The sequence below is a fragment of the Cyanidioschyzon merolae genome, chromosome 7, assembly GCF_000091205.1.
Source record: "Cyanidioschyzon merolae strain 10D DNA, chromosome 7, complete genome".
Lineage (NCBI taxonomy): Eukaryota > Rhodophyta > Bangiophyceae > Cyanidiales > Cyanidiaceae > Cyanidioschyzon > Cyanidioschyzon merolae.
The window spans coordinates 484,769-503,189 of NC_010133.1; the positions used below are offsets into that span (position 1 = coordinate 484,769).

General features: G+C 57.1%; 7 protein-coding genes and 1 non-coding gene across 8 annotated transcripts; 4 read left to right on the forward strand and 4 right to left on the reverse strand.

Annotated features, from left to right (window-relative positions):
- Nucleotides 1–1,013: 1,013 nt before the first annotated feature.
- Nucleotides 1,014–1,799, forward strand: CYME_CMG186C (hypothetical protein; the record flags this gene model as incomplete). Its single annotated transcript, XM_005535911.1, has 1 exon — nucleotides 1,014–1,799. One exon carries the CDS (start codon nucleotides 1,014–1,016, stop codon nucleotides 1,797–1,799), a length of 786 nt encoding a protein of 261 aa, XP_005535968.1.
- Nucleotides 1,800–2,231: 432 nt separating this feature from the next.
- Nucleotides 2,232–2,912, reverse strand: CYME_CMG187C (hypothetical protein, conserved; the record flags this gene model as incomplete). Its single annotated transcript, XM_005535912.1, has 1 exon — nucleotides 2,232–2,912. One exon carries the CDS (start codon nucleotides 2,910–2,912, stop codon nucleotides 2,232–2,234), a length of 681 nt encoding a protein of 226 aa, XP_005535969.1.
- Nucleotides 2,913–3,487: 575 nt separating this feature from the next.
- CYME_CMG188C (20S core proteasome subunit beta 3) lies at nucleotides 3,488–4,111 on the forward strand (the record flags this gene model as incomplete). The annotated part of the gene is made up of 1 exon (XM_005535913.1): nucleotides 3,488–4,111. One exon carries the CDS (start codon nucleotides 3,488–3,490, stop codon nucleotides 4,109–4,111), a length of 624 nt encoding a protein of 207 aa, XP_005535970.1.
- Nucleotides 4,108–7,635, reverse strand: CYME_CMG189C (chromosome assembly complex Condensin, core subunit E; the record flags this gene model as incomplete). The annotated part of the gene is made up of 1 exon (XM_005535914.1): nucleotides 4,108–7,635. The coding sequence occupies one exon, from the start codon at nucleotides 7,633–7,635 to the stop codon at nucleotides 4,108–4,110; it is 3,528 nt and encodes a 1,175-aa protein (XP_005535971.1).
- Nucleotides 7,636–10,091: 2,456 nt separating this feature from the next.
- On the forward strand, nucleotides 10,092–11,786 carry CYME_CMG190C (unknown zinc finger protein; the record flags this gene model as incomplete). The annotated part of the gene is made up of 1 exon (XM_005535915.1): nucleotides 10,092–11,786. One exon carries the CDS (start codon nucleotides 10,092–10,094, stop codon nucleotides 11,784–11,786), a length of 1,695 nt encoding a protein of 564 aa, XP_005535972.1.
- Nucleotides 11,787–12,138: 352 nt separating this feature from the next.
- On the reverse strand, nucleotides 12,139–12,594 carry CYME_CMG191C (hypothetical protein; the record flags this gene model as incomplete). The annotated part of the gene is made up of 1 exon (XM_005535916.1): nucleotides 12,139–12,594. One exon carries the CDS (start codon nucleotides 12,592–12,594, stop codon nucleotides 12,139–12,141), a length of 456 nt encoding a protein of 151 aa, XP_005535973.1.
- A 1,989-nt stretch (nucleotides 12,595–14,583) lies between these two features.
- On the forward strand, nucleotides 14,584–16,957 carry CYME_CMG192T. The gene has a single exon (XR_002461290.1). It is a non-coding gene; the product is annotated as a hypothetical transcript (transcript).
- On the reverse strand, nucleotides 14,955–18,155 carry CYME_CMG193C (hypothetical protein; the record flags this gene model as incomplete). Its single annotated transcript, XM_005535917.1, has 1 exon — nucleotides 14,955–18,155. The coding sequence occupies one exon, from the start codon at nucleotides 18,153–18,155 to the stop codon at nucleotides 14,955–14,957; it is 3,201 nt and encodes a 1,066-aa protein (XP_005535974.1).
- Between the last annotated feature and the right edge of the window lie 266 nt (nucleotides 18,156–18,421).

The window sequence follows — 18,421 nt, forward strand, 5'->3', positions numbered from 1 at the left end:
CGCCGCCGCCGTCGTCGTTGCTGCAGCTGCCGCCTCCCATCGATTGATTTCTTTCTTTCATGGACAAAACTGGTACACTGGCCAGCGTTCTCTGATTGTACGCTTTGCTTTTTCATCGCACAGGGAAGCATCCGTCAAACCGCTTACGTCAGAGTTCCATGACCCATACTTCTTCTCGGATACACTGTTCATTTCATAGGTTCTATCGTGTGTCGAGAGCGTGCCCTGAGCGTCCGCGAGAGCGCCTATAGCGCCGATACGGATGCAGCAGGGGGCCCGAACGACTCTTCCATGTCACCGAGGGCGTCAGCTCGGGGTGTGTCTCAGTCGACGCTTACATGAATCGCATGGCTCGTTACTGCATCGACAGCCGGTGTATGCCGGCATGCCGTCACTACACGACGCACTTGAGAAGCTCGCCATTCAGCACGGAACCTGGGTGGTGCGTGACCCTTTGGCAATCAATCAATCATCTGTCTGTGTATCTGTGTGTCTGTGTATCTGTTTGTCTGTGAGCGTACGTGCGTGTCGAATCGGTCACCGCTTCGCAATGCCGGCTACCGCTCGACGCCGTCTTGTTCATTGCTGCGCCGATCGTTTAACATGCGTGCGCATCCAGTTGGACGAACTTTCCACCTTGAAGGTAGCCTGTGGGTTTTTTGGTCATCACCAAGCGTCGTGGGTCAAAAAGACGTCCGACAGGTACCAGGTTTGCGCTCTATGGGGGCGATCGCCCCGTGCAGCCCCGAATGAAAATCCAGCGCGATCGGCTCCTGGGCGCGGCGGCGCGGCGCGCAACGCTGCGCGATCGATCATTTTTGAATCCCGTGGCAGGTCCCGGAGTCCCGGATAGCGGTGTCTCCTCTACTGTTTGCTCAGCAGGGGCGTTCCTCGGGAACTCGCGTACAAACCAGTAGCGCTCGCTGAGCAGCAACTTTTGTGATTGTGCTGAATCACTAGTGGTTTGCTCCCTAACTCGCTATTGGCACCTGCTTTACAGCTTCGCGAAAGCTATGAACGCAGCGACACCACGCGGTGGAGGCGTTCGTTTCGAGCCCTTCGTGGCGGCGTACAACAACTCGACCCCCGAGGCAGTCTTGGCGTTGGCGCCTACGCCAGTACGAGCACAGCTCCAGAATCGTTCCGAGACGCCCAGTGGTGCTCGACTTCGAAGCAGCAGTGGCGGAGCAGGTGCAGACTCCGTACCTGATGCGCTGTCGAACGCAGTGGAAACCGTGGACCTGTTGCGTGACTTGGTGGCGGTTTTCCGCTCCGAGGAGGACGTTCAAATAATGGAGGCATTGGCCTCTCTCGAACAACAAATCGACGATACGGTATTGGAGCGGCAACAACGAGCCAAGGAGTCGCTGGTACAGCTTGCGAGACAGGTTGACGCCGCCAGACAACGCGCGACGCCGCCTGAGCCTGAACATCTGCATCAGCAGCGGGTCGAGGAACGCGAGCGGGTGAAACGCCTCATTATTGAGCGGATGCTAACTGCCGAAGAGCGCAGCAAAGCGCTGCAAGCGAACTTGCGCGAGCTGGATGCGGAGTCCTCGGAGGTGCAGCAGGCGCTGGACCGGTATCGGCAGCGCATTCAAACTGATATTCCGAGCCTCAAACATGCACTGAGTTTATATGTCACGATAAGTCGTATCCGTTGGAACTACCGATGCGATCAGACGTACATTGAGGGATACGTGGCCCAGGAGCGTGAGAACGACGTGCGTCCATTCCGATTCCAACACGGAGATGCGGTGGCCACTGCCGACCGTCTCTGGGCGCTTATCGAGCCGTGAAGAGCGCTCGGTGAACTGCCAAGGCGCAGCAACGAAAAGAGCGCACTTGTCTGGAAGCGCCTTTGAGCACTGCGCACATTTCGCCCGGCCTTGGGTGATCCTATTCACTTGTGTGTGTGTGTTTTCACTGTCTGTCTGCGGTATTGATTGATTCAAGTCGGCAGCTGCGCCCCATTCCTGCTTATGTACTGGATGCAGCAAGCACACATCTGAGCGAATCTTTTCGTCGTTCCCGAGGCTGTTTCCAGTGCTAACAGCCTCCAGGCAACCCCGATCCATACAAGGCTGCACAGATTCCGTTTTTCCGCCACGGTGCAGGATCCCAGGCATTCACCACCGTGGTCGCCGCATACGCCCCTGGTACCGCTGTCTTCTGCGCCCTGTTCACCACTCGTCTCGTACGCGCGTGACCTGTATTCCCTGCTCAAACGCCTAGGCGCCGGGCTTGAATATATCGTCAAAATGCGCCGGGTCGATCATCGGCAGACGCACGGACACCGACATACCTACAACAGGCGTCCGGCGCGAGCGATATAGCTCTCGCAAAAAATACATTGCCGCCCCATCGTACGCGTTCAGAATATCCGCGATAGCCTGCAAATGCTGCACATACTGCTCCTGGGTCAAACGGAACGAAGCCTGCAGCGTGTGCTCCCACATCACCTGCATGTACAAAGCATACTTGCCGATAACATTCCGTCGCACAGGCTGAATATCATACTCAAAACCATAAAGATCCCGCAAAAACTGCCGCAGCGAGGGTCCTGTTAACGGCAGGTACCGCTCACGCAGCAGCGCTTCGAGGTTCTGCTGCGACATGCCCCGCCGCAGCGTCCGCTCCGCGAACGGCGCCGGACGCACCGCTGAGCGGTCCCTCATATCCGGAAACGAGGCCGCAAAACGCGCTTCCAGCGCTGCAACTGCAGCTGCCAGCGGGTTCCCGCGCGGACGCCGAGCAGACCCGCGCCGTTTCTCGCCGCCCCCGGCGGACGCATGCCCGTCGCGCCTGCCGGGCTCGTCCGCGTCGTCCTTTGGTCTATCCGGAGTCGAGTCTGATGACGAAGAAGGAGGCGACCCCTGTGCCCGCAACGCAAGCACACCAAGCACAAACATGGGGAATACGCAGCACCACAGAAAAACCGGACTGTGCGCAGCAGCAGCAGCAGCAGCAGCAGCAGCAGCACCGAAAGCCAGCGTTACGAGACAACAAAGAAGCAGGCCTCAGACCTCTTTCTCGCGCTGCAGCAATCTGCACCTCGAATCGACGCCCTGCAGCTGCGATGGCGTCAGCGACGCACGCACCGCATGGCGCGGCTGCCGTTCACATGCGCCTGCACGCGCGCCGCCGTACGCATCGCTGCGTGGCGTCGATCACGCACAGGCTACCCGCCGGTGTGACGGTTTGCTTCACGCATGACAACGCTATATATATCAATTTAGGCGAACTTGGATTGATATCTGCGACGGTGGCTTTACGGCAAGCGACGTTCCAAGCGCCGATACCGCTGCCTCGAATGGATAACTGGCATGATGGCCCGCGATCGATCGATGGATCGATCAATTGGCTCCGCCGTCCATCGAAAGCGTTGGTCTCCGGCTGGGCAGCGCGTTACGCTCGCCCTGGAGTTTCAACCGAAGATTGAGGGTTCGAGTCCCTTCCGTCGCGTTGACTTTTGCCACCCACGCTCATGAGCCAAGTCAACCCTTTACACTACAACGGAGGTGCCGTATTCGCAGCAACCGGTAACCAGTGTGTTGCCATCGCTGCGGATCGGAGGTTTGGACAAGCGCAGCTCACGCTGGCATGCGACGCAAACCGTCTGTTCCGCGTCCACGATCGACTGGTGCTGGGACTCACTGGACTCGCGACCGATTGTCTAACACTAGCAGAACGCGTGCGGATGCGCACGAACCTATATCGTTTAGGAGAGAAACGCGAACCGAAACCTGCAACCATTTCAGCGCTGGTTTCCGCGCTTCTCTATGAGCGCCGCTTTGCACCGTACTTTGTCGAGCCGGTGATCGTCGGTTTGTCGGGCGATAACAAGCCGTATTGCTGCTCCATGGACCTGTTGGGCACGCCCATGGAAACCGATGAGTTCGTAGCTGCTGGTACCTGTGCCGAGTCGCTTTACGGGACGGGGGAAACCTTCTGGCGTCCGGGTCTGGATCCCGAGGACCTATTCGAAGTTACCGCCCAGTGTATGCTTGCCGCGCTCGACCGCGACTGTCTCAGCGGCTGGGGTGCGGTCGTGTACGTCTTGCACAGTGAAGGCGTCACCGTGCGCGAGCTTAAGGCACGCATGGACTAGGCAGAGGCGGTGGTGGTGGTGGTGGTCGCGGCTACGGCCTCGTCCATCGCCGCAGCTGCTGGACCCGCGTGCAACTCGGACTGTCCGGAAGACGATGATGATGACGTCGTCGTCGTCGTCGAAACGCGCGAGGCGCTGACGGTGCGCGTCACCGTCGACGAGCCTTGCACGAGCTTGGTTCGAAAGACGACGTTCGCGTGCTCGAAGAGCGCTGGTTTCAGGCTCACGATGATGAACTGGCTGTCGCGGAAGGATTGACGAATGACCTGGCCTACATTTTGCGTATGGCTGAGGTCGAGCGCCGCATCGATCTCATCGAGAATGTACATAGGCGCGGGCTTGAACTTGAGCATAGCCAACACGAGACTGAGAGCAACGAGGGAACGCTGGCCACCGCTCAGCTCTGTGAGGGAATCCTTCCAGGTATTGCCCATCGCGACCTTGAGCACGAGGCCATCGAGCATCGACTGGCTTTCCGGTACGCGATCTAGACGAGCATCGGCTCCGGGGAGCAAGGTAGAGAAGATTGCACTGAGATCGCGGTTCACTCGTTGCCAGGTGGCCTCGAGCGCCAGACGTTTCTTCTCATCGAGGCTGCGAATAGCCGCGTAGATTTTTTGCTTATCATTCTCGATGATGCGTTTCTTATTCATGAGGTCCTGATATTCTTGCTCAGACTTTTCAAAGAGACTCAGTGCTCGCCGGTTGATCCGTTTCCCGAGACTCTGATTCTCTGCAGTCAACCGGGCGAGTTGTTGACGGGCCCGCCGGATCTCCTCCGCGTCCACCACGGACACGTCACCCGCAGTGCACGACAGGTTTGGATGCTCGGCCTCGAGCGCGACGGCCTGTTGACGAGCATTCGCGAGCGTCTCGTCGAGATCAGCTAGCTGCAGCCGGAGACGTTTGATTTCCAGCGAAAGCGCCTCGTCCTGACTAGCTAGCGCACTTAGGCGCTCTTGCCGCACTGCATGCTCTTGTGCTTGCGCCGAGAGCGCCTCTCGGCGTTGCCGGAGCGCCTCCTGCTGTGAATAATAAGCAGGCTCGAGCTCCTTTTCCAGACGATTGCTTTGCTCGGTGAGGTCACGTTCCAGTTGAGCAATGGTTTCGTTGCACTGTGCTAGACGCTTCTGCACATCGTCAAGTTCTTCTCTGGAGGATTCGAGCTGCTGGTGGAGGCGCGCAAGCTGGGCCTGTTCGTCTTGCCAGAGACGCTGCAGTTGCTCGGCAGATGCCTTGGCCTCGGCGAGGTCCTGGGCGCCGACATCGGCACCGGAATCGAGTTCAGCGAGTCGTCGCTCAGCTGCAACTCTTCGCGCTCCCTGTTCTCGAAGCTGTGCCTCTAAACTCGCAACTTCATTCTTGTACCGGATCAAGGGCTCCGCAAGCATGCGCTCCCTAATGGCCTCCACCGCTTGCTGCTTCATGGCGAGCTCCGTGCTCAGACGTGCATGCTGATCCGCTTTTTGCTCCAGGTTTTGAAGATCCTCCTCGGTCCTCGCCAGTGCACGCTCTCGTATCTGCAGCTCTGCACGCAAACGCTCAAGCTCTGCGAGCTGGATCAGAAGCGAAGCGACTGCGCTCTGGGAGCCTCCGGTCATGGTACCCTGGGGGTCCACGAGGTCGCCGTCTTTCGTCACCGTCCGACACCGAATCTGCTCCGAGAACGCCATCTGTTTGGCCTGATCCAGCCGGTCGCAAACTAGCGTTCGTCCGAATACATAGCGCATGGCAGGCTCGAGTGCTTCATCAAAACGGACAAGCGACAGGGCCAGGTTGCCTCCGGCCTGACGAGCGGCTGCAACGCGTTCTGGCTCCAGCACCTTATCGTCGATCCGGTTCAAGGGAATCATGGTGACTCGACGAGTGAGCTGGCCGCGCTCAAGCAGAAGCTTGCCAGTCTGCTCGTTGTCCACAATGACGTAGAACAGCTTGGAACCTGCAGTTATTTCAATGGCTACCGCATATTCTGGATGCACCAGTTGCACTAGTCGGGCAACGACGCCTTTGACGCGGCTGCTTTCGAAGGCCGGCTCCGGGTTCTGGTAGGTAAAGTCAATAGCAGCCAACCGAGCGGAGAGACGATCCAGCTGATCGCGAAGGCTATGCACGGCTTGCTCCTCGCTCTGACGGAGTTTGCGGAGTTTCTCTGCGCCATGCTGGTCGTAGTCCAGCTCATGCAGCTGGAGCTTAACGGAAGAAACCGCCTTTTCCGCTTTGGCGAGTTCGGACTCGAGCGCTCGCACAGCAGTGGCTCGCTTTGCATGTTTCTCGAGTTCGCTCTTCGCTCCCGCAAGAGCAATTTTCGTAGTTTCCTCTTCTGTACGAGCGAGCGCCAACTGTTGCCGCGTCGAAGTGATGAGTTCGGTACGCGAACGAAATGCGGAGGCTTCAGAGAGCGTTTGCCACTTGTCGTTGGCTGCGCGGGCCTCAAGGCGGCGCTTTTCAACTTGCGGCTCAAATGTTTCGATACGAGCGGTGAGTTGCTCAAGCGTCTTGGTGAGATGCTCCTGAGCCTCGATCATCTCGGTTTGCTGCGCTTGTTCCCTAGTCAGTGACGCACGGAGGTGATCGCGACGAGCTCGCTCCTTCACCAGTTCCCGATCAAGAGCGGCGAGCTCCTTTTCTTGCTGCTGGAGCTGTCGGGCCTCTCGGTCGTGCTGACTACGTTTCGCTCCGTGGCTTTCCGCACGCAGCGCATTGATTGCCTCGTGGTTCTGCGCTTGTTCCGCTTCGTGCTTCTCAATCTGTGCGACCAGCTGGGCTCTGTCCTGCTCGAGTTGCTTGACATGCTCTCGCGCTTGAGCGTATGCTTGTAGGGCGACAATACGACGCAGACGCTCTATCTCTGCATTGTTCGCCGACCAGTGCAGAAAACGCTCTCGTTCATCCCGGAGCTTTACCAGAGACGGGGTTATCTCCTCAGCCAAAAGCGTATTAATTTCCTCGACCTTGCGCTGTTTTTTCTCGATAGTCCGAAGCGCAGCTGTCTTCTTGGCCTCGTACATACTGGTACCGGCAGCCTCTTCGAGCATACTCAACAGCTCGAGTGGCTTCATCTGAATGACTTTGGTGATGCGCCCCTGCATGATCAAAAAGTGCGGATTGTTCACATTCAATTGTACCGAGTGAAACAGGTTTTGAACCTTCGCAGGTTGCGCCACGTGCCCGTTGACGAGGTACTTGCTGCGTCCACCGAGCGCCACTTGACGGGTCACGGTTATCTCGGGAGAGTCCTCGTAGCCGACCGGGGACGACGACGCGTCGGTGTTGTCGAATACCAGCGTCACAGACGCACGCTGGACACCGGCCTGCCCGTTCTTATAGATAAGCTCGTGAAGCCCATTGACCCGCAGCGACTGCAGATGCGTCATGCCCAGCACGAAGCATATGGCGTCCAGTATGGCCGACTTGCCACTGCCGTTTGGTCCACTAATTGAGTTGAAGTGTGGATCTAATCCGGATAAAACCATCCTATGCGCATAGGATTTGAACCCATCCAAAATAATCTCTTTTAAATACATGGCTATAGCGGTTGTATGGCGTGACGGTCAAGCCGCACGCACGCGAACAGACAAGTACACGAACGTGCGTTACCGCAACGGTCACGAGGAATTTGAAACTGGTACCTGACGCGCGCGGCGATCGCAGGCGCCGCGTCCCTTTGCCTGGTGTCCATTTTGATCAAGAAGGTAAGAAGGTTTGAATATGGACATCATGGACTGTGCGCAGCACTCCAGCAGCCGTGTCGCTGCTGCTGTTGCTGCTGCTGCTGTTGGTGCTGCTGCTATAGACGTGCAGTTCGACACCTGGTACACCAACTCAGAAGACTTCGAAACGGGTCATTCAACGTCGGTGCACTCATATACGTTTGCACTAATGTCCTAGTGTCCACAAAAAGAGCATTTGCAGGCTTGTTCTTTGGCTGCTTTCTTTTTTCCCTCTAATAAATTCGACCTGACAAAGCACCCGTTCGTCGTGTAACTTCAGCCCCGTTCTTACCATTACATGGATGTTAATCGTAGCCTGCAAGTTCTGATTTTGCAGCTTCCTGCTGGTTACATGCATTTCGGGCACTGGTGGAAGTGGCGATCAACGATTCACTTGCCAGTTTCGTTCTCTTGATCCAGAGGCTGAGTACGGCATTCGCTGTGGTGACACGCGTATGTGATTAGGTATTCGCAAATGCCCGCCACGACGCCTCCTTCGAGCGCCGCCCTGTAGCACATGAATTCTTGCTGCCTGGTTCGGTACAAGAGCCCGACGAGTCCTGTGCACTCACCTGGATGCCGTCCTCTGGTTCCACGCGTGGAGCCGTGCCCCGCGATCAGGGGCATGTTCGGGGCGATCCCGTCAGCGAGGAATTTGTATGCTGCCTGTGCATATGCACGATGTACCATGCCACAGAGGATTGCGGAATATGATGTTCTCCATGATGGAGCGCGTACTGGATGGCAACATTCAGGCTGGAGAACAAGTCGATAAATGTCGGTCCGTGGACGAAGCTCCTTCGTCCACAGTGATAGTGCATCTGCCATTGCAAGCTATCGTTGTGATGCCAGAGACCCGAGTCCGACATCCCTTTCCGCGCAAACTTAACAGACGGGAGCGCGCCTCGGACCACATCCTGTGAAAGCATATCATGTCGCAGTCGAATCTGGTATCGTCGGTAGCCACATGAAAGAGGAGATTTTCCTCGGGAACGGAACCAATTATTTGCTTTGACAATGTCTTCGAAATTGCTGCATGATCTTGTGTACGAGTCGCCAGAACACGATGTCCAGCAACGTGCGTCGTCAATCCAGGGACGCGAACACCAGTGCCTACAAGCTGTGTTAAGTCGAAAAGCCGAATCCCCGAAGCATACCTCATTTGGGCATGCTGGACGCGGGGTACGGAGAATCATGGATGCCTGTACGATTAAAAAACTGAATCATGATATCGAATATGTGATGCAATCCTGTTTTTCACGGATATCGCGAATCAACTTGATGTATTGACTTTACGAACGCCCGCTGCGAAGAATGCAACAGACCAATTCGATAAGTCGACCACGCATCCTAGAATAACGTTTGGATCCGCAAGCCCTTTTCGTCGCATAGCATCAATGCAATGCCGTCCATCTCAGACAAAAGTTTAGAGAAAGCTCGATGACAGGAACGTTACAAGCATCTCAGTGTTCCATGGGAGTCTGACAACCGCAGAGAGCGCTTCAATGAATGGAGGCGATCGACGCTGACATGCGAATGCCGCCCGCAATCAAGCTATCAGCGACTTGTTTTCCGCAACCGCGTCCACAAGCCACAAGTTCGGGATCTCTGCCTCTCTGAAAAATACCAGTTCAGTTGATCTATGCATGTTGTGAGGTATCGAACCTGAAAACGCTTGCCACACGCGAAGAAACACACTGCAACACACTCCTTCGGGATGCTTCGGGTATTGAGCGGCGCGCCGGGATCGTTACGGCGCCAGCGCGGCGTCTTGTTCGACACGCCTCACAGCGTCTGAACGTTGTAACTTTTCGTGTCTTTTGACGAGGTCTGTGGGACTTTTGTGGGCTGCAGAACTCGGAGTGGTTTCTTCCGGGTGCCCTGAGGTCGACCGCAAGGTGTCTTTTTTCAGGACGACGGGACTCGAGCGCAGTCGTTGCTTCGGTTTTTTTTGTGGTGCACAGCAGCTGCTCGCTGTGAAGCTGCACCTCTGCTGCCGGTTACGATTCTCGTTAGTCGAAGCCTTGACTTGAGAGACGAAGAGCTTTCATTGTCTAAGGCTGCCGACAAGTTGATTTTAAGGCTACCAACATAGCTAACGTTCGCTGTAGAGACGAACCTGTGTTGCCGGTTGCGATTCTCGCTTGTCGAAGCGTCGACTCAAGGGAGAACCCTCACTATCCAAAGCTACCGACAGCTTTCATTGTCTAAGGCTCCCGTGTCAACGTTCGCTTTAGAGCTGCATCGCGGTGCGTACCTCGACGGACGATATGCGTAGCACCGCAAAGTACGCCGCTATCTCATACTGTGCGATAGGTTTGATTCTAGGTCATGCTTGGCTGACGCAACCGAACTTTTACCGCGCAACGGCCTACCTTTACAACTCAAAGACTGCCAGGTTTTCCGCGGTGAATGCTGGGCTCGTCTCGCTCTACCTTGTCGGCCAGCTTGTGCAGCGTCTTCTGCTCGGTGAACTGCGTCTGGTAGAAGCGGAGCGCCTGCACTTGCGAGCACGCGAATCATTGGTGGAAATGTTCCTTGCGATGACTGTCTTCTCCCGAACAGATTTCCATGCACGGTTTCTCTGCATGTTCGCATGGACCTTTTTTTTGAAGGTTTTCCATTGGCTCAGCCAGGAACGCCTGGGATACGTTGAGCAACAAGTTATCATGCTCAGCCGTCCGCGCCTGACGCACGCTCGCCTAGTCGTACTCTTTTGCTGGTTATTTGTTACCGACGCCTGCATGCTCTGGCACTGTTTACACTTCACGAGCACAAACGGCCCGTCGATCATGGCCATGTTCGCTTTCGAGTACGCGATTTTGCTAATTGGCCTCCTCAGTCAGATCGTTCGCTATGTTGTCTTCATAATAGACGTGTTTGTGTTAACGGAAGGCACCTGGGACGACAAAGGTCTCTGGCTTTTTTATAATGAGCTACTCTCCCTGTTTCTGCAGCTGGCTGCATACCTTGCGTTTTTCACCTATGTGCATTTATTCTACAGTCTTCCGCTGCACATTCTGCGAGACCTAGCAGTGACAGCCCGCACCTTCCGACAGAGGCTCATCGAGTTCATTCGCTATCGCCAAGTGGTGCGATCCATGCACACCCAGTTCCCGAACGCTACAGAGCAAGAGCTAGCCGCCGGCGACCGAACTTGCATCATCTGTCGCGAGGAGATGTTCGGTGGTGCTGGTGCTAAGAAACTCGTCTGCGGCCACATTTTCCATCTGCGATGCCTCCGCTCCTGGATGGAACGCAGCATGAGCTGCCCGACGTGCCGGCGAGATATACGTCCTCTGCGGGCGCCAACAACGAGTGCACGTCCCACTGCTTCATCTGGTGCCGCTACGCACCACGACGACGGAGCGCGGCGAAACGCTCCGGGTAGCCTCAGTACGCGGCCGCAACGAGGCGCGACTGCGCCCATCGAAGCGCCAGCGACGGCTGCACGACGGGTCGACACGTCAGCAGTGCCGGCGAGTACGCAGCAGCGAATGCGCCCTTCGACGGCATCTGCCGACAGGGAGGCTTCCGATCCGGAGCATCTCTCCAGAAACGAATGGAATGCACATTCTGGGCGTCCGCCGTGGACCACAGCACGCTTAACGGAGATGCCGCCACCGTCGTCGTCAACGTCAACGCCAGCACCACCACCACCGTCGTCGCCGCCACCACCACCACCACCTCCTCCTCAGTTGCTTGCGGTGCTCGAATATATCGCACAGACAGCACCGCATGCCGACGTGCAGTGTTCCCCGCTGCCACCGACGAGCACCCCAGCCCAACCGACTCGAACGCATACCACACCGGCATCGTACGCGCGCCCTCGAAGTGCAACTATCGAAGATGCCCGTCGACTACAACGGCAGTTGGATGATCTCTCTAGTGTGATGCGTAATCTCATTGAACGACTCGAGCACGAGCTTGAGGACAGGGACGCGGAGCAAATCGAGCGTCGTTGAAGCACGCTTTTCCCCAGGGCTTCTGGACATCTGCGCGCCCTCGCGAAGCGTCACTTTCATGCGCTCCGCTGCACTGTCCACTCGGGGTCCTTCTAGGTTTCAAGATGCTCGCTGTATGCCCTTGGGGAAGGGGTAGCGTCACGGTGCGGCCGTAGAGCGGCGGTCGCTGTGAGCGCCCGCTCGGGAAGTGACGGCCCCGCGTTGCTCCCTTTTTGTGCCTAAACCCGAACGTCGATGATATGCTTCCCGGATGAAGACCGAATGAGTACGCCTTTGCGGAATCGAGTGTCGCAGCCACGGCAGCCGTCCAGAGCCGTGCTGTGCTGCTGAACACTCAGCGATGCGCATGGCTTCAGGTTCTCGACCTCAGTTCGGTGCCGCTCACTCCACCACTTGTATTCCCTGTGCACTCTGCTCTGCCGTCTAACAGCAGAGCAGCCAGCCGCGTGTCGACCTGGGGTTCGCTTGACTCGACGCCAGTCGGTTCTAGGCGCTCAGACATCGGCGCTGCCTCCCGCGGTTCAGAGCGAGCTCTGTCTAGGTCTACGGGGTTTCTGAAACCGGCACTCTCCATCTTTCGGAAACACCAAAGTTGGAAGCTCTCGAATACGTGCGGTCTCGACCGCTGCGATCCGTCTGCGAGCACCTGCGGTGGTGGATGGATGAAGAGCACAGCAAACGCTGCGCTGCACACCGTAGCGAGCATGGTCACCGCCCGCAGCACCCGGTGTGTCCGCGGAAAGCCTGCTGGAGGGTCCACCAGTTCGCCCAACGGCTCTGAAGGCGTTTCTAAACGCTTCCAGCCCATGGAGCAGGCCACCACCTCAGACCAAACGTCTCCTGTCTCAAAGAAGGCGCTGCAAATGCTTGCGCTTCAGGTGGTGCAGCAGCGACGCGAGCCGGGATGCCCGTTCGTTTTTCAGCGTCTCGGGCCAGTGCGCCTGACCAGACGCTCATGCAACCAAGTCAGAGGATGATGAGACCGGTCTACCAGCTCCGACTTGCATACTAAAGTGCAGGTCTGCTTCTTATGTCATCAGTACCGTCCATTGGGGGCTATTTTTGTCGAACGCTCCATTTTTCGCCGCTCGTGCATCCGGTTCTTGAGGAGCCGGTCGCTGACGTCGCTCCAGCTCCGGTGTCAGCTGTCGAAAGCTGATCATCGGAGCGTCGAGGTCACGATTCTGTTGCGTTCGACTGTTGTCAAGGTGCTCTATGCACGGATGGTGTCTGCGATTCACGAGCACTCTGGTATGCACCCTCGATACCCGCTCCGCGGCTGCTATGCTTGGCTATGGCCAAGTCCTTCCATATGTCCACCATATCCGCTGGTCAGAGCGTCAGTCTGAGCTGAACGAACGCTTGCTTTTTCGCCCAGCATATATCCCTGAGGATTACAGAGAGAGCATGCATCACTCGATGCGCTTCTCTGTCAACGCACCCGGTGCCGTGCTCCGGGATCGCGGGCTTCTTCTGCGGACATCTCCTCGGCGAGGACATTGTCTTATGCACGCGCAAGCGCATGCTGTTCCATTCGATAGAGGATATGTGGAATCCGACGTCGTCCATGACGATACATGTACCGAGAGGAAAATCCAGGCTGGAGGCCAAACCCGTGAATTTGTATCCGTCTCCTGCTTTATACCTGGGAATCGATGTCGCACGCTCCACTAGCAGCGATCGCTGGAATGAAAAAAAAGCACGGCTCCAGGGCGCTCTTCACCGGAAATAGAAGAGAAGGAAGTCACAGGAAGCGTATCCCCTGAACGGCATCACATGGCTGTCGAATGCAGTTTCGTCGGTAGATAGAAACACGGGAGGATTTGTCTTTCGAACGGAATCGATTATCTGACGTTACACGATCAGTGAATTTTCCGGATGATCTTGTGATCAAGTCGTCAAGTGACCATGTGCAGTTTTTGTTCCTCGAAAATCGAGCAGCACAAGTCGCTGATCCCACGCGCTCCCCTGAAGCAGAAGAATCGACGAATAGAAAAATACCTGATTAGAGTATGGCATACGTAAGGAAAGCAGAAGCGTGGAGACACTTACCTCCTTGTCGAATCGTTATATGCCGGTTACATTTAGGAACTCTTGTTCGATAGCTTTGTGAATCATTCTGATTCCAGCGACGTAATGAATTCCAACGAAAAGGCATCGAAAGAGCCATTTTGAAAATACGACCGAGCATCCTAAAATAACGTATGAAGCCGTACGCCCCGATTGCTCCACTTGGACCATGGATGCTATGCATCTGACACTAGTTCCAGAAACAAGTCACAAGGTAGGAATAAAACACCCAGGTCAGTGTCCCATGGTTATCAAACACGGCTGTCGCTTGACCTCCTAGCGCTGAGCAGCGCAACCACACGACAAGGCCCCCAGACGTGTATCGCTAGACCGCTTTGAAGGCTACTGGTCTGTCTCCGCGGCATTCGAGCCCAGCCCTGCATACACGCCTGTGGCGCTCTCGCGGGCTAGGGTCTCAGGTCAATACCGAGCGGTATGCGTAGGAGCAATATCACGAACGATGCCCGGAACGCTACACTAGCAACGCCCTCTGAGATCCAGGGAAACTTGGTTTTTTTTCGAGTCCAAGACGTAGCATCTGTCACTGATGGATCTCCTGTTGCTCTGTGCGGTAAAACCTGGTGCGCTGTTGTGTCTGCCGTTTACGTAGGCATCTCTTCGTGATTAGGGAGTAGGAATGCTACGCAGAAAGCACCTTCCTGAAGCATGGCGTTCGCTGCACGACGAGTTTCTGAAGCGAAGCTACCGGCGCATAGGCGTACCAGGTATGCACCAAAAGACTCCAAAAACGCTCCATTAATTCTAGATTTTCTTCATCAAACGCTCATTCTGGGTTAGAGATCGTCTCTAGATCCGTGTCGACGGACACGGAACACTGCTGCAGACCCGCGTGTTCTTTCCGCAACACCTGTTGACGTGCTGGAAGGCCTCGCTGAGGCTGCGTAACTGGCGACACGCGTCGCCGCTTGAACAGCGTTCCTAGCAGTAAGCTCGTTTCCAATTGATCGGTTTCATGGAACTGCAATTCAGACCGAGTACCGTTGCCTAAAACGAGCACTCGTTTACCTGGCTCCGCCCTATGGATGTCTTTTCGTGAAAACGCGCGTCCACAAGCGCCCACTGCCTTGTTCGCGCGCTTTACGCTTGATGCCCAGCGAGGTGAACGAGCTCAGCACGTCCGCTCTGTAACCAGGTGACATAGACCCGGTGCTCAGCGTCCCGAACATGCAGCTCTTTCACATTGAGCGATACCAGGGGGCCGTGAAACACCTGTGCGGCCTGGTTGTCGGCCTGGGCCTCGGGGGAGCCGCTCGCGAGCCCCACGTAGACAGCCCCCGAGGTACTGCCCTTGGGTAGGACTCGAACCGCGACCTGGTCGCCTCTGTGCAACTGCATACCGCGATAGAAGAGCGTGCCCCGGGAGACAAACGCATCGGGGTCACCGCCGACGGGAAACTCAGGCATAGGGATCGGCTTTTCGTCAGCAGGTACCGCTGTTACCGCTGAAGGTTGCGCGGCAGCGATATCCGGTGTTCCAGGGCTCAGCGCTGTACCTGGGTGCCCAGCGTCACCGGTGTTCACACGAGGCTCAGAAACCTGCGGAGTACGTGGAGACGCTGAACGCTCCGGTGCATTATCCGGCACTGGAGCGGGAGCGACCGCCTCCACCGCAAACTGGTTCGCTTCGCGTGTCGAAGCATGCTGCGTCTGCAGCGGGGCAGCAGCACCTGCGACTCGTCCAGAGGAGGTATCGCTCTTCGCCACGGACGAGTCTGGCGCTTTGTCTGCCGCTGATTCGTTGGGTGCAGATTCCGATTTCAGCGGTCTCGTCATCGCAGGAGAGGACGCTAGAGAGCGCCCGGCTTGTTCAGCGTTGTGCTCGAAGCCTGGATGTACCGTACTGGAGACAGTTCCTACATTCGATCGCGGAGCAGCGGTAGAACTCGAAGACGACGATACGTCGTTTTCGGGCTCCGGTGGTGGGTGCACTGGCCTCTTGTCCCTGGCCGATGTTGGCGGTTTGCGTACCTTGTTCGTGCTGGGCCGCGGCGGCACCCCGGCGTTGGAGCCACGATCACCAGCACCAGTGGGTTCCAGCGGGGGCCGCTTCCGAGGTCGACCACGCTTCCCCGTTGAACGTGCATCCGATGAGGTACCAGCGTCGTGTGCGCCTGCCGAGCCTCGTGCTGCTTTCGGTGCAGCAACATGTCCGGACGTTGGCGTAGTAGAAGCAGCAGTAGCAACAGTAGTAGTAGCAGAGCGTCCGACGGCGCCAGTCCGCGGCTGCTCCGGCGGCAGTTCTCGAGTCGCATTCCCGGGCCGTGCTCCCAAGCGGTGTGCGGGTTGGTCGCGCTGTACCAGACCAACCGCTAGACGAGAGCGCTGTTTCTGGTCATTCCAGTCGATACCCAAGTCACCGGCAGCAGACAACGAACCGTTTCCGATGGCTGCCGTGCCAGCTGCTGGAGCTCGGTGCGCGCTCGACTGGGTCCCGGTCTCGGCGATGCTGCTGCGCTCGTGCGAATGTCGAGCTCCAGTGGACTGCCGGTTAGAGGCGCGAGCCCGAGCGCCCGTTTGGCGACCAGTTGGACCGCTCGGTGCTCGACCGGCGCTGGTCAGCAGCTGGCCGTCTGTAGCGGTTTCGTTTCCAGAGGCACCAGGGGCGCGCCCAGCATGCGCGTTGCCCGCCTTAGCTCTACGACGCAAGGCGGTGATCGCTCGCTGGACTTCACGGAGGTCGTCGGAAGCCTCGCCAGGCTCCAGACCCAGACTCACTGGACGACGTTCCAGCAGCAAGAGGCTCTCTTCTGGCGTCAGGTTCGCAGCCGTACCCATTGCAGCCGGGGAAGCGCCTCGTGGGCGTGCGGGTAACAGTTGATAGGGGACACCAGCAAAACCCGGTGGAATCATAACCGGCGGTTGGCCGAAAAGCACCATAGGATCCCGGTCCAGCTGACAAGCGATTCGATACCGTCGTTGTCGTTGAAACGCTGCTTCCAGCAGGCGCTCTCGAAGCGACTCCTCCGCCACCAGGTACTGGTGCTCGACTTCCCGGAAACGAGCTTGCGCGTACTTGTGCAAATACGCTTGCTGTAGTTCAAAGTTCCGTTGGATTCGATTTTCTAAAGCATATCGCCGTCGTTCCAAGTCCACCAGATCCGCAATGAACATATGAGCCAAAGCAAAAGAATCAGCGTATTCCTTGGGGGTTTCCGCTGCCAGTGCGCCAATGGTTTGTTTCACGAGCTCCATGACCTGTTGTTGAGCCATCTCGAGGCCATTTGTGCCATCACAACTGTTCGCTCGTACCATCTCATCAGTTGAAATGGATCCCTCATTTGACTGGGTCTTTGGAACGGTGGCAGTGTCGGCTGCTGCATCAGCCGCAGCGTCCTCATTGACAGCCACCGGTGCTGAGACAACAGGTTGCCCGCCCGTGTCCTCTACCGCGAAACTGGGCAGTGTTTGCGCTATGCGTACGAGAAGTTCAGCTTCTTCTCGAACGCGTGCTAATGCTCTCTCTAGCTCGAGCTGTTGCTTTGCACGTTCTTCTACGGATAGGGCTGCAATCGACGCAGCGTTCTCGTCCTCTGCAACTGAACCTTCGCAAGGACCAGAAGCAGGAGCAGTAGAGCGGGCAGCGCCTGGAGCATTGGCGGATGGTGCGGCACGGCTTGTGCGTCCCGTTGTTTCCGCTCGAGATGCATTCAGTGTCGATTCACTCGAGAATGCCTCATCATCATCATCATCATCATCATCACCATCGTCACCTGCATCATGATCTGTACCGATGCTGGTTTCCGATACCGAAGCAGATCCTGAGGCTGTCTGCTTCTCTGCGGTTCGTTCGGTCAACGCTCGTGTACTGGCACGAGCAGCTCGTTTCGCAGCGCTCTGCGAGGCTTGCCCGCTCCGACGCGAGCGCCGAAGACCCACCAGCACCGCCATGGCATCCTTGCCAGACCGCTGAGCAAGTTGCTCCGACGAACTAGAGTCCTCATCAGCGGACTGGTGCTGCTCCGCTGCGGGCATGTGGACTGACGCTGCCTTTCCCTGAGACGAGTGCCCTTTTGCTCGCTCTCTGGTGCTGGACGTCTGACGAAGGTTTCGTCGCAATCGGCTCTGAGCCTGCTCCTCTCCTGCCGCTGCCTCTGGTTGAGTTTGACCCTGACCGGGTGCCGAGCTTTCGACGAATCGCTCTTTGGAGCTGCTGCGGCTGCCGCGTCTGCTCGGCTGAAGTGCCCCGACTTTCGAACCGGTGCGAGCAAGCTTTGCAGACTTGGGCGCTGAGGCGGCCTTGGCACTCGCGTCCACTGAGCGACGCTTGCGACTGGTCATTGCTGCGGAATCGTTTCGTCGTTCGGTGCCTGCTCACGCCCGCAACGGTATGAAACTGAAGCGGTGTCTCGATGCGTAGCAAGCGCCTGGTCGCTTGCGTCTCAGAGGTCACGTTTCCGAGCCGCTGCTCGTGAACGCAACGCTGGACGCTTTTGAAAGCGCACCCACGAAAGTTTCCGACGAACACGAGTGCCTCAATGAAAGGTGACCGTGCAAGATACCAGGCGAATGTTCGACAGGAAGTAGCTAGGGATACGCCTGTAGCC